At 41.5% G+C, this 15,262-nt stretch overlaps 1 protein-coding gene across 1 annotated transcript in view; it reads left to right on the forward strand.

Annotated features, from left to right (window-relative positions):
* The window catches only part of C6H4orf51 (chromosome 6 C4orf51 homolog), an 82,312-nt gene extending 75,985 nt beyond the window's left edge, over positions 1–6,327 (forward strand). The window contains exon 6 of the mRNA XM_016423195.2: positions 6,164–6,327. Within this exon, the coding sequence (XP_016278681.2) occupies positions 6,164–6,220 (57 nt within the window). The 3' untranslated portion in view covers positions 6,221–6,327. The remainder of the gene's footprint in view (positions 1–6,163) is intronic.
* The last annotated feature ends 8,935 nt before the right edge of the window (positions 6,328–15,262 follow it).

Raw genomic sequence — 15,262 nt, forward strand, 5'->3', positions numbered from 1 at the left:
CTAGAGGCATCATTTCACACACACACACACACACACACACACACACACACACACACACACACACACACGTATGTTCTTGCTTGTTTTTCTTTATCAGTTCTTTGAAGTTGTTCTTCAAACAACATTTCTGTTGCTGTACATAATAATACTCTCTTGTTTCTGCTTGTTTCATTCTTCATAATGCCTTTAATTAAATGCCTTTTTTAAGACCTAATGAATAAAGGAAGGAAGAAGCAGGAAAGGGAAACAGCTGTATAACAGAAACCCAGCTTGGCCTTTAGGGGCTGGTTCAAATCCTGTCTCTACCACTTACCACTCGTGTCCTTGGGCAAGTCAATAAACATTTCTGCACTTGGATCCCCTCACATATAAAGTGAATGTCTGGGGAATAAATTGTGATCCTAAGTTCTCCTGGAGCTCTAAATTCTATGGTCTAAAAGAAGATTGTAAGCTCCCTGAAGGCAGAGATCCTGTCATATATACTTTATATATATATATGTATATATATATATATATATATATACTTTATATATATATACTTTATATTCAACATAAAATAGAAAAAAGCACAGTCTTTGGAGTCAGAGACCACAACTTCTAATCACACCCCTGAATTTTTGTAATTATTATCTCATTTGACCCTCACAACAAGCATAGAAGGTAAATATGAGTATTATCCCCATTTTATGGAGGAGGGGACAGAGGCAAACAGGGGGCTAAGTGTCCAGTATTAGACAGCGGATAAGTATCTGAAGTTGGATTTGAACACAGCTCTTTCTGACTCTAGACCTAACTTCTCTCATTGTATCACCTAGCTTCTGGACTCTGTCACCTTTGGCAGGTCACTTGACCTCAGTTTCCTCATCCATAAAAATTAGGAAGTTTTACTAGATGGACTCTGACATCCCATCTAACTCTTGCTCTATGACCTAATGGCTCTGGGCCCCTCTCCTGGGACCTCATCAATATTTAATCAATTTTTGTTGATTTAAATCAGAGGCCATAGGGAAGATTTTTATAAAGAGAAGACTCCTCAATTAAAAAAAAGTAAAAATCAGTTAAAAATACCATTGACTTTTTTATCTGATTAAAAAAAGCAGAGTTTAGATACACAGCGAAAGAAGCAGAACTAGAGAGCTAGAAAAGCCATATACCATTAATATAAGCAAAAAAATTAAGTCCAACATCTTACAATTTTACATTTTTTCAATTTAAAAAACACTCTATTTTTTTCTCCCTCTACCCTCTCATTGGAAAAAAGGAATGCAAAACCCTTGAAGCAAATATGCATAGTCAAAGAAAATAAATTCCTACTATGATCACTGGTTTTCTCCAATTGCAGTTGGTCATTGCTTGATCAAAGTCTTTTGTCTTTATAATATTACTGGTTAAAAAAATTCTGAGCTCAGATTTTCTGCTCTCCTTTTTTTTTTTTTAAGTGGAAGGCTACCACTTATGGAAAATGTGAAGCCTGTCCCCGGCTCCCACAAATCCACATCCCAGACCATGTGGCTTTCACTTTGATGTGATTTATTATTGCCTCTGTGGAATAGCACAGGATCACAGGTCTCGAGCTGGAAGGAACCTCCGAGGACATCTAGTCCAACTTCCTTATTTTATAAATGAGAAAATGTAGCCCAGGGAGAGGAAGATCTTGCCTAAGATCACATATGGTGTCAGAGGAGGGATTTAAACACGAGGCCTTTGACTGTGGAGTCAGTGTTCTTTTCTCTGTCCAGCCCAAACTGCCTCCCTGGCTTTATCCTGCCTTTATGCCCATAGCTTATCCTGCCACCTCCATAAACTGCATCAAGTACTTCTCAAAATGTGGCCTCTGAGTGTCCTCCAGATGGTCCTTGGGTGGTCTTCCCTAGTACAAATGCATTTAATATGACAGCATTTATATTTTGTTTCTGGAGTGAATTAATAATTACTTATGAATCTTAATCAAAACCAGATGTTGTTTGGGCATCTCTTCCATATTCGTGCCAGTGATTGCTAGTGTGGATTGGTAGTGTGTGTGTGTGTGTGTGTGTGTGTGTGTGTGTAACAAGCAGAAATGAGTGTGGTAAGTAGTTGGTAGACTCTGGTTTTGCCTGATGAAATAAGTTATCTATCCACTGTTGGGGGTGGGGGGGAAGAACCATTGCCCTATAGAAGGGCTTCTATATATGCTTCTATAGAAGAAACCTCTAGTTTGCACTAGACCCAGAGTTTCCATCTTGTTCTCATTTAAAGCTAACTTTTCTAATGGAGTCTTTTGAATGAATTTTTAAAAAAGTTGCTTGCTTCCTCGAATTTCACATGACAATAGAAAGAGCATAGACTATGGGATTAGAGGTCCTGGCTTCAAATCCTGCCTCTGACACTTAGTTGCACATGCTAGGCAAGTTATTTAAGCTCTCTGAGTCTCAGTTTCCTCATTTGTAAAATGAGGAATAAAAATAATAAATATTATTTATAATTTATAATTGTCACACAATTATAAATAATAATTTATACTAATATATTATTTATAAATAATAAATAAAAATCGATGAAAATGTGCCTCGACTGCTCTCATTGCCTCTGGTTTACTGCAGCTTCAGGGTTGAGAGCTGCCCACAGATGTGGGCTCCTTGTTCATTCTTTCATTCTCTCTCACTTGTATCCCACCCCTTCCTTTCACTCTTTGCCAACATCCATCCTCCAGTGGAAGAAGAGCTTAGGTGGATGAGCCAATGGTCAGTCCATACTGGACTTGGAGAATGGTGCCAAGGGATATTTGGGGGAGATATTTTTTGCCCTCATTGACACCCACCCCAATATATTAGATCTATACTTGACATATCGCTAGCTTTCTTGATTCACTCATTTGGGGTATTTAGTTTCAATGAAACACATATATGTACACATGAAGGTACATACATGCATACATATAGTTAAATGCATATTTTATATACATACACATACATATGTATAATTTATACACACATATTGATACACACTGGATTTGCAAAGCCCTTTAAGAATACAGCTAGATCCCAGTTAGTATGAATAATGAATCCAGTGAGGTAGTCACAATTATTCAGATTTGTATTACATATTTCCATTAGACTGGAATCAATTACTATATATGACATAATTATAGTTTTTTTAATGGTAAAAATTAAAATATTGTAGTCCATGCAAAGGACTTGTCATTGACACTAATTGGGACCTAGCTGTTTTATTGCATTTTGCCTTCAAAACAACCTGGAGAGGTAGATGCTATTATTGTCACCAAATATTTACAGATGGAGAAACTGAGGTGGACAGTAGTTAAGTGGCTCCCAGAGAAGTATATGAGGCCCACAAGTCCTTCCTGACTCCAGGTCTGGTGCCTGGATGCCTCTAATAATGGGTCCTTTTGAAATTAAAGTGAAACTTACTTTTATTGGTCTTCAAATTATTTTTCACCTGTTTTGAGGCCTGATCTTTGTGTCTAGAAATGGAGAAATGTGATTTGATTGCTCTAGGGAACTCTGGGGGGAGAAAACTCCTTTGGGCTGGGGCTGAATATAGGTCTTTCTGGTTCTGAGGCTACTTTTCCTGATGTCTAATATTCCCAAATAAGTTGAAAAGTTTGGTTCACTTTGGCCATGCCCTTCAAGACTTTAAAGACCCTTCTCAGTTTTCATCTTTCCAGGATGTTCTCATACTCCCTTTATTTTCATGTATCCTCAAAGAAGAAACCTCTTTCTTTCCTAGATCATTAATGATTTTTGTGGTCATGTTGTCTGGTTCTATAGCTTGTGGGCCAAGTGTATGACCCAATCCGAGGGAACATTTCCATTGGTCCTTCCCCTGCCTTATCCTAGGGGACAAGGGCCAGACTACTCTTCCAGGGCGTATTAGGACACCCAATTCAACCTCCATTATTTCCATTCTCCTTTTCTATACCCTGAGGAAATTTCTATTTCCACCCCCCCCCCTTTTTTAAAAAAAATAAAACCCTTACCTTTCATCTTGGAATCAATACTGTGCATTGGTTCTAAGGCAGAAGAGTGGTAAGGGCTAGGCAATGGGGGTCAAGTGACTTGCCCAGGGTCACACAGCTGGGAAGTGTCTGAGGCCAGATTTGAACCTAGGACCTCCCATCTCTAGGCCTGGCTCTCAGTCCACTGTGCTACCCAGCTGCCCCCTCCATTCCCCTTTTAAATGCAAAGTGAGCAGAACAACATGTATCATTATAGAATTTTCTTTCTTCATAATCATAGCTTCCATGAGTACAGTACTCTGCCATTTCCAATACAACTTCCCAAGAGTTAGGTAGTGTAGATACCATTCTTCCTATTTGACAGAGAGGAAACTGAGTCAAGTGGCTTGCCAGGATTTTGTATGGCAGCCAGATAAGCTAATGTAACCATAGGCTACAAAAAGGCAAGTGCTCAGAAAAATGTGGTATCCTGCTTTTATCTCACCTGGTCAGAACACAGCTGAATATGGCTAATTCTGGATATTGTATTTAACAAATGACATTGATAAGCAAAAGAGCTTCAGGGAGGGCCAGCCAGGATGGTGAAGGGCTTGAGTTCAGACCTATGAGATTTGGTTGAAAAAAGATGGGGATGTTTAGCTTACTTAACAGAAGACTTCGGTAGGAAGTAATAAGTGTCTGAGTATCTGAGAGGCTGTCCAGAGGAAAAGGGATTTGGCTTCTTTGGCTTGACCTCAGAGGATATAACTGGGCAAAATAGGCAAAGGTTATAAAGAGAAACTTACTCTGGAAGTCAGGACGCACATTCCAAGAGTTAGAGCTATGCCCAAAGTGGAAAAGGGAACTTTTGGAGGTAGTAGCTTCCCCCCTCAATGAAGGTCCTAAAGACAAGTCTGGCAGACCACTTCTCAGTATGTTGTAAAGAGGATTCTCTCCTAGATATGTTTTGGACTAGATGGCCACGAAAGTCCCATTTCAGCACTGAAAATGCCATAATTCTGTCCCTTGTTTCCCTTGAAGTCTCCTGCTCTATCATGCCACCTTCCTTATTATGCCCAGGGCTCTGTTAGCTTTGGATCAAATCTGACCTCACTTACTAGCTGTGTGACCCTGGGCAAGTTCACTTGACCCTGTTTGCCTCAGTTTCCTCATCTGTAAAATGAGCCGGAGAAGGAAATGGTAAACCACTTTAGTATCTCTGCCAAGAAAAGCCAGCCCAAATTAAGGGCAAGTGTGTGGCACAGACTCATCTTCCTGAGTTCAAATCTGACCTCACTTCCTAGCTGGGTGACTGTGGGCGATCACTTAATCCTGTTTGCCTCCATTTCCTCATCTGTAAAATGTTCTAGAGAAGGAAATGGCAAACCACGATAGTGTCTTTGCCAAGGAAACCCCAAATGGAGTCAAGAAGAGTCAGATATGACTAAAAACCAATTGTATACAAGGCAGAGAATGACTTTCCACATCATGCTACACATAGCTTTTCACCCACAAAATTCTTTTCAGGAGGAAATGTTGATGTGGCCCTTTTGTATCATAGAAATCTTGAATAAGTGCATGGGTAATCATAATGCCCATGACTTACCCTGCAGGAAACAAACCAGCCCACTGATTGTATCTGACAGCATTACACCTCCTTCCCCCCCCTGCATGCCCGCCATCTTTCTCCTGAGAGGAGAGGAGAGCTCATTTTCATCATTAGTCCATTGGAGTAAAGATTGGTCACCACAAAGTCTTTTAGTAAATGTTGGTTAAAGTCAAAATTGGAAAAAAGTCAGTCTGGAATCAGAGTGAAAACATCTTTTTCCAGTTCTAAAGTTACTCTTAATTAAGAATCCTGAGAGTTTCTAGTGAGTTTTGCTGGAATAAACTAGATTTGCAAAGACTTGGCACTCGTAGACCTCAAGAAATGGCAGCATGCCACAGTGAATGGACTTGGTGTCAGGAACACCTGAACTCACATGCCACTTGTAGTGCTTATTAACTGTGCAAACCCAGGCAGCGCACTTAATCTCTCTAAGTCTCAGTCTTCTTATCTTTTAAATGGGGATGATAATGCCTGTAATGGATGCCTTACAAGGTAGGGAGGCTCAGAATGTCTTCAAGTATGCTGTCCATTTAACTGATTTTAAAGTACCATTCAAATGTGAAGTATTATTGTTGTCAGACAAACTGAGTAAATCTTTGTATCTTACGTTCTTCCAGGGAGGAGTAGCCCATAAATGGTCCTCCAGTTCACAGAGTTCGGGAGACAAGATCTAGAAATAACCGGAGTCCAGGGTGGACATGAAGAAAGCTGTGTACTAAGAAGAATGTAGGACTTATTGGCTCCATTTTAACTTGAGTCCAATATAAGATATCTTACTGCAGGGGGGTGTTTATGGGAATTTGTTTCAAGATTAAATGAATGGTAGCTAGATAGCACAGTGGACAGAGTATCAGAACTGGAGTTTAAGAGGACCTTGGTTCAAATCTGGCCTTGGATACTTCTTTGCTGTGTGACCCTGGACAAGTCACTTAAGCCTGATTGCTTAGCCCTTCCCACTCTTCTCTCTTAGAATTGATCCAAGACAGAAAGTAAGGTTTAAAAAAAAATAAAAAAGGGTTTCTATCTGGGGCAGCTAGGCAGCATAGGGAATAGAGCCAAGCAAGGATTTGGGTTCAAATTTGGCCTCAGACACTTCCTATTTGTGTGACCCAGGGAAAGTCACTTAACTCCAATAGCCTAGCCCTTGCCACTCGTCTGTATTAGAACTGATACTATAAATGGTAAGGGTTATTAAAAAATAAAAACAAATAATAAAATTTTGGGGCATCTAGGTGGCTCAATGGATTGAGATCCAGGACCAGAGTTGGGAGAACCTGGGCTAAAAATCTGGTCTCACTTTCCAGCTGTGTGGACCTGGGCAACTCACTTAATCCCAATTACCAATTATTTCTCTTCTGCCTTGGAACCAATCAATACTCAGTTGTTCTAAGACAGAGAAAGTAAGGTAGAAACAAAACAAAATAAAAACAAAAAAAGATTCGATGACATTGCCTCCCCCTTAGAAGTGATCATACTTTGTTGAGAATCCATCTCCATTAAAGATTGGTCTTAACTAAAAGCCATCTTCATTCCTGGAGGAAATATGGAGGGTAATCACAGTATAGCCTTTATGGAGAGAGCATTTTAAGGTTTGCAGAGCACTTTACAAGTCATCTTATTTGGTCCTCTTGGGAATAGGATATGAACTTGAAAGGGGATCCCAGTCTCCAACAACTTTGCTCATCTTTGCTAAATTTCTATTTGGGGAACTTCCAACTTTATGTCCTTTGTTAGCTGGAAATTGATGTGACCTTGAGGACACATGCTTCCACCGCCGAAGTCCTTCCTACCCTGCCTCTTGCCTTGTCCTGGGAGACTCTGACTTCTTGCCAATCTGTGAGGTTTGTCATGATGGCTAACAGTTCGGGATGAGACTCTGGGGGTGATGGGGAGAAAACTGGCCCCAGAGTCACATACGTTGCATCGGAATCTTGGCTTGAGCCTTATTGGCTGTGTGAACATGGCTGTGTCCTGAGCCTCATTTATTTATCCTGGGGATATGAAGAGTTGTCTGAACTGCCTTGCAGGTCTTTGTGAGGAAAATGCTTTGTAAAGCTTCCAACACTATACATGCAGGTGCATTTTTTGTTGTTATAAACCACTCAGATTGGAAGGGTGTTGAGAAGATGGAGCAGAACTGGAGGAGGAGACCAGCATCGTTAGGGAGAGGATAGATCTGTTGAAGGACCTTAAAGTGGCATGGTGCAGTGGATAAAGTGCTGGGACTAGAGTCAGGAAGATTCCTCTTCCTGAATTCAAATGTGGTCTCAGACTCTTTCTAGCTGTTTGATCTTGGATAAGTCAACCTTATTTGCCTCAGTTTCTTCACCTGTAAATGAGCTAGAGAAGGGAATGGCAAACCAGTTCAGTATCTGCCAAGAAAACCCCTAAATGGGGTCATGAAGAGTCAGACTGAAAAATGACTAACCAAAATGATTATTAGTTCTGTAGGCCATAGGATCATAGATCTAGCATTGAAGAGGATCTTAGAGGTCATCGAGACAAATCCAAGTCCCTTATTTTATGGGTATAGAGACTGAGGCTGAGAGAGGTAAAATAACTTGCCCAACCAAGGTCACAAGTGGGTAGAGCCATGGACTGAATTCAGTTCTAGAGGAACGAGTGATAGCTGAAGAGATTTCAGCTCAATAAAGGGAAAAACTCTGTAGTAATGGGAACTTCCTAAAAAGTAGACTCAGTTCCTTTTGTGGTCTGTAGTGGCCTCCCTTGTCACTTGAGGACTGGCATTTTGTTGAGAGGTTTTGTTTGGATGTGGGTTGGACTACACCGCCTCTGGGGTGCCTTCCCAATCTGAGGTTCTGGGAGTTAGAAGACCTGATGTATGTCATTCTAGAAGCATGGGCCAGGTTTGCCTCCTTTTAAATGCTTCCTGACCACCAGGAGACTTTCATCTTTGTTACTGGATTAAAATGGCATCTTGTTCTGGTTATGGCTATATCCCCCACTTCTGGTCAATAGAGTAAGTCAGTTTTTAAGTAGCCAGTGTAAAGGGGCCATAATGGGAATGGAGGGATTGGAGAAGAGGGGAACCTGGAAGTCCTGTTCAATCCATTCCAGAGGTCAAAGGAGCACAATTTACAAACTATTCTATGCTAACCAAAATGTACACCCTGGTAACGTGTGCTAAATAGGACATGTAAATTCCAGGTAAATTCTAGACCAGCAGAAATCGAAATGATGTTAACTTTGAGATGATGACTTTGAACTTTTATTGGTAGCTTTGAGATGAAGTAGATATGTTAATGAACTAATCCCAAAGTGGCACATAAAAATGAGATCCCAAACTCCTATCCCTACCCTCAAGCATGTGTCCATGCTGCTCCAGTGTACCCCACTCCAGTCCATGTTTATGTAGTCACTCATCTGTCTCCATATCCTCTTCCTCACCTTGCCTTTCTGCCTTCATTGTCCCATCCCCAGGTACCTCTGTCGTCAGCCTCTGTATTCCTCCCTACTTTTTGTCATTTGTCTCTGGGTTTTCTGGGATGTTTGCTCTTACACCTTTTGTGGTTATTAAAAATGTGATTGCCATCTTCTTTTCCACTGTCAATTATGGTCTTTTTTTTTTAGGTGAGTACCCAAAGAACCAATGGGCTGCCCCCATTTCCTAACTTCATAAATTAATGATCTATTTAGCTATCTTAATCAAGCCCAAATTTCTCTCCAAGTTCTTGGAGGAGAGAGTCCAAATCCATAGCCCTTAGGAGGAATAAGTATGGTACCCCTTGGCATCAGAGTTTCAGTAGTACCATTTGGTAGAGTCCAGAGTCCTAGGCAATGTCTTGAGTTGCTTTCCACACCAGTGTTGGATGGTCTGCATCCTCCTTATCAGTGGTGATGCTGAAAGAGTGCTGCCTTTGGGGATCAGAAGATTTGGGTTTGAATCCTGTTTCTGCCACTTATTTTATTACTTTGGGTAAGACAGTCAGTCTCCCTGAGCCTCAGTTTCTTAATTGGTAAAATGAAGGAGCTGGACTCAATGACTACCAACGTCTTTTCCAGCTCTAAATCTCTGATTTTATGACCCTTTGTTCTACTAATGGGCAATGGCAAAGATCCAAATGAATAGCCGCTTCCTTCCAGACCCATAATTGATTAACAAAGAAAGCAGGGTTGAAAGTCAGGGCCATAGACTCTCCCAATGCAGGGCATACTGTGAAGACAAAAGAAATGCAGCCCAAATAGGATCTAAAGAGATGGAGGAAGTTAGAGAATATTTAGGTAGAATATTTTCTATTCAAAAAAGAGTGTGTATGTGTATGTGTGTGTGGGGTAGAGTTGTGCTAAAAGTGGATAGAGTGAGATTCATCTTCTTCATCATTCATCATCTTTTTCATGTCAAATCCAGCCTTTCACTTACTAGCTGTGTGACCCTGGGCAAGTCACTTAAACCCTGTTTGCCTCAGTTTCCTCATCTGTAAAATAAGCTAGAGAAGGAAATGGCAAACCACTCTCATATCTAGGCCAAGGAAAGCCCAAAGAAAGTACAGCTAGGTGGCTTAGTATATAAAATGTAGAACCTGGAGTCAAGAAGACTTAAGTTCAAGTTTGACTGCAGACATTTACCAACTGTGTGCCCCTGGGCTAGTCATATTTCCCCTTTTTGCCTCAGTTTCTTCAGTTGTAAAATAAGCATAAGAAGGAAATGGCAAATCTCTAGTATCTCTGTCAAGAAAAAATCAAAGTAAGGGCAGCTAGGTAATGCAGTGGATAGATTGTGGGGCCCCAAATCAGGAAGATGAATCATTTTCCTGAGTTCAAATCTGGCCTCAGATGCTTCTTTGCTCTGTGACCCTAAGCAAGTCACTTAACTCTGTCTCAGGTTCCTTATCTGTAAAATAAGCTGAAGAGGGACATGGCAAATCATTCCAGTATCTCTGGCAAGAAAACCCCAAATGGGATCATCAAGAGTTAGACATGACTGAAATGATTGAACAATAATTTGTCTGTAGAGCTTAGCACTGTGCCCAGCATAATAGGTGCCTAATAAATGCTTTTTGACTTGACTTGACTTGACTCCTCTGAGTTGTTTTCAAAAAAGGACCTAAACTCTTAGGAAAAAAAAATCAAAACCCTCACCTTCCATCCTAGAATCAATATTGTGTATTGGTTCCAAGGCAGAAGACTAGAGAGGGCTAGGCAATGGGGGTTAAGTGACTTGTCCAGGGTCACACAGCTAGGAAGTGTCTGAGGCCAGATTTGAACCCAAGACCTCCCATTCTGGCTCCTAATCCACTGAGCCACCTATCTGCACCTGGCTCTTAGAAGTTTAAAAGTACTTAGAGATGATCAGATCCAACCAACTCTTCCATTTTATAAATGAAGAAACTGAATCTCAGAAAGGCATGTGACTTAGAATGACTTGTGTATAATTTTTTTAGCTGTAAAATGGCACGTCTCTCCATGCCATGTTTCCATTGTGCAGCTTGTCTCAGAAATAGGCTTTCCAGCATTCTGCATAGGCAGCACACGATGGCTCCAATTGGAGATGGGAGGGTGAGTGTTGCAGCCCTACCCAGCCAGCCAGCCATCCCGAGATGCAGACACATTAAAGAGCCCAGAGGAATGGTGCCTGAGCAAAAGGTCCCCGTTGGCCTCGTGGCTTAGGTGAGGCAGCCTTTAAGATTAGCTCCGGCAAACTCAAAATTGACCTTCCCAACTGATGGAGAAGCAGGAGTGCGTGTGATCTTTTGTCTGGGAGGATGTTTTTGGTCTGCTGTCCATAGGGAATGAACTTTGAACAATGATCTCCCAGGAGAAGCGACGAATTTGTGTTCAAGGCAGAAATGAGACTTTTATTAGCTGGCACTTTAGAGGTCATCTAGTTCAACTCCTTTATTTAAAAAAAATTTTTATTCTGAACTTCAACACTAAAAAAAGCATTTCCATACACACAGAACACAAAAGAACCTTCTATAGGAAACTGTGCATTTCCATTTCCTATGGCTTGCTTTAAATATCTCTATGTACATGTATAATGTACACGTAACATACATGTTTATATAAAATTCGATCCTCCAACTCTTTATTTTATTTTAGAAATAAACTAAGGGCTGGATAGTTTTTTCTTTTAGCATGACCTCTTTTGAGATGATCCTAAAGGGTAAATTTATGAGCATAGAAGAGTTTGATCTTATTAATATTATTTTCCACAAATAAGATATAAAAAGGCTTGGGGAGAAACTCACCTAAATGGGGGCAACTGGGTGGCTCAGTGGATAAAGAGCCAGGCCTAGAGATGGGAGATCCTGGATTCAAATCTGACCTCAGACACTTTTTCTAGCTGTGTGACCCTGGGCAAGTCACTTAACCCCCATTGCCTAACCCTTATTGTTATTGCCTTGGAACCAATATACAGTATTGATTCCAAGATGGAAGCTAAGGGTTTTTTTTTTTTTTTTTAAGAAAATTTACTTAAGGTGGAAGAGGGAAAAACAGACTTTCTTAGTTATAAAACAGTCAAGCTTTCTAGAGAGCTCGAATTTAGGGTCAAATCAGGATTCTCTGTTAAATTGGGAAAGCACGAGAAGTTGGCCCATCAGCTACAATCGGATCTACTAATACATCTGAAGATTTTGCTTTAGCACATGAAAGGGCTGGCATCCCTGGACTGACTGCCAATGTCACAGAAAGAGACTATCCATGTCTCCCACTTTTTTGTGTGTCTTCTGAACCAAAGGAAAATGTAAACTAGCTTGTAGATCCTGAGAAAATATCGGTAAGATCTGGGTTTGGATGACTACTTTGGGGTTGTTTTTAATGATTTCCTTTGAGCTTGTGGTGTAGTAGACAGAGCTTGGAGTCAGGAAGATCTGGATTCAAATCCAGACTCAGGACACTTACTAGCTGTAGGACCCTCGGCAAAACATTTTATTTCTGTTCACCTCTGTTTCTTAATCTGTAAAATGGTGATGATAGTAATAGCACATACCTCCCAGGAGTATTGTGAGATTCAAAAGAGATAATAATTGTAAAGCCCTTAACGTGGTGCCTGGCACATAGTAAGTGTAGATTATTATACATGTAGATCTATATTTTGTTTGTAAGGTATAGAAGTGCTAAATAGATAAACAATTGTTACTCTTTTTCTGTACGTTTGTTCTAGTTATTTCCTTTGAGAGACATTGCAGTAGGCACTGGATGGGCCTGGACAATTCTCAGATCTACCTTTCTTGCTCCAGTCTCTGTATAGATCTCTAGTCTTGTATTTCTAACTGCCTCTCTGGCACTTTGAACTAACAATCTGCAGAGATTTTAATCTCAATATCTAAAACATCATCTTTCCCCCTAAATCCATCCTCCTCTTTCTTCCTTCGCCATGACCATCCTCCCCGTCCCTCAGGCTCCCAACCTAGGAGTCAGCTTGGATTCCTCACTATCTCTCATCTCCCCATATCTAAGCTGCTGCCAGAGCCTGATGATTTCCCCTCTGCAGCATCTCTGGAACCTGCCCCCTTCTCTGCTCTGGCACTGCCCTCATCCTTGAAATCTTGATGACTGCAGTAGCCTGCTAGAGGGTCTGCCTGCCCCAAGTCTCTCCCCACTCCCATCTACCCTTCAGTAAGCCACTGATTTTCAAAGGTGTAAGACTGAGTCTATCACTCCTCTATTCAATAAATTCTGATGGCTCCCTATTACCTTCAGCATCAAATTAAAAAACTCTCTCTGACCTAGCCCCCTCCTACGTTGCCAGCCTCCTTACACCTTACTCCCTGACATGTTCTCTTCGATCCAGTGACACCGACCTTCTGTGGTTCCATGAAAAAGACACTCCATCTCCCAGCTCTGGGCATACTCTCTGATGGTCTCCATGCCTGGACTGCTCTGACTACTGATCTCCCTGGCTTCCAGTCCCCACTAACATCGTACCTTCTGTGGAAGTTGGGAAGCTTTCCCCAACCCCAGTGACTTCCTTCTGTATCCTGCAGATTGCTTGCTTTGCTTATATTTATATGTTGTCTCCTCTGTTAGACTGGGAGTTCCTTGAGGGTGGAGATTGTCCTCTGACTCTTTTGTACCCGCAGCATAGTGCCTGGTATACACTTGGCACTTAATAAATAATTATGGATTGATTACCAGAGAGCCACTGGGATTTACCGAGAAGGGGAGTGACATGCTTAGACCTGAGCTTTTTCCAAGTTCATTTTAGCAGCTGGAGGATGGACTGCAGTGGGGAGAGCCTTGCTGTCTTGCCCTCTCGCCCTCTGGGTACCCGTCCAACTGGCCAATTGGCTCCTCCTTCAAAGAGGCATTCATTCCATCCTCTGCCTTCATGCCTCTCTGGCCAGGCTGCCCCCCCCCCCCCCCAGGTTGGAGTGTTGTCGCTGGCTTGTTTTGTACATGTTTCTCTGTATGTTGTCTCCCTCATTAGATTCTAAGCTCCTTAAAGGCAAAGACTCTTTTGCCACCTTTCATATCCCCAGTTCTTGGCACAGTGCTTGGCACAGAATAGGTATTTAGTGTTTATTGATTGCAATCAGGAAGACCTGTTTAAATCTAGACCCAGACAATCCTAGTTGTATGATCCTAGGTAAGATACTTGACTTCAGGCTGCCTCAGTTTCCTTCACAATCAAATGGGAATAATAACAGCAGTTATAGGGCTGTGGTTAGGATCAAATGAAATATTTATAAAGTGGCTAGAACACAGAAGGTACTGAATAGATGCCTGTTCCTTTTTCTTCCTCTCAGCATTTACATGTACAATTTGCATATGTGCAATTTGTATTTTAGAGAGGCAACTAGTTGGGCATAGTGGACAGAGCAAAACTCAGACTTGAGTTCAAATCCAGCCTCTGACACTTCAGAGTTGGGTGACCCTGGGCAAGTCACAACCTCAGTTTTCTCATCTATTAAATGAAGCTAAAAATAACACATGCCTCTCAGGGTTGTTGTGAGAATCAAATATCTGTAAAGCTCTTAGCATAGTCCCTGGCACATAGTAGGTGCTATGCAAATGCTTTCTATTGTTGTCAGTAGAAATGAGGCTATCAGAAACTAAAAGTAGTCTATAGCTCAAAGTGACTGGTCTAAAGCATCTGAGAAGCAACCATTGTTAGTCAGCTCAATGCTAAAAACCTCCTCCCTTACATTCCCAGGATCACAAAAGGCCACCAGGCAGGGCCAAATCCATCAAATCAAAGCCACCTGGAACCTGACCAGGAAGTCCTGCCATGATATGCCAATAAGGGAGACAAACCTCTTAAAGTCTCCCTCTCCCACTAAAGGAGACCTCTTCAGACAGCCTCTTCCCAAGGCAGACCTCAGAGGCCATTGGTTCCTATCCTCTTATTTTACAGATAAGGAAACTGAGGCCCTGGGAAGTAAAATCACTTGCCTGAGGTCACAGGCAGCATCAGAACAACTCACCCAGATCTTCTTACTCCAGAGCCAGAGTTTTCCAGCTTTTACCCCTAACTCTGCCTCTACAGCTTCTACCTTTCACTCCTTATCCTGTCCTTGGAGACAGAACAAGAAATCTCTTCCCATACATGTAAGCTGCTATCAAGTCCCCCCTAAGCCTTCTATTTTCTAGGCTATACAATCCCCATTCATTCAGCGATGCTGAGCATCCCTTCATCCCACTAGCTGTCCTCCCCTGGCTGGCCATCCAATAGCTTATCCTGGATGCCTGGTCTTGGACTTTCCAGTGTACTTTCACGTACATGATCTCATTGGAGAAATAATTTCAGTTTT

The sequence above is a fragment of the Monodelphis domestica genome, chromosome 6 (assembly GCF_027887165.1).
Source record: "Monodelphis domestica isolate mMonDom1 chromosome 6, mMonDom1.pri, whole genome shotgun sequence".
In the NCBI taxonomy this organism is placed as follows: Eukaryota; Metazoa; Chordata; class Mammalia; order Didelphimorphia; family Didelphidae; genus Monodelphis; species Monodelphis domestica.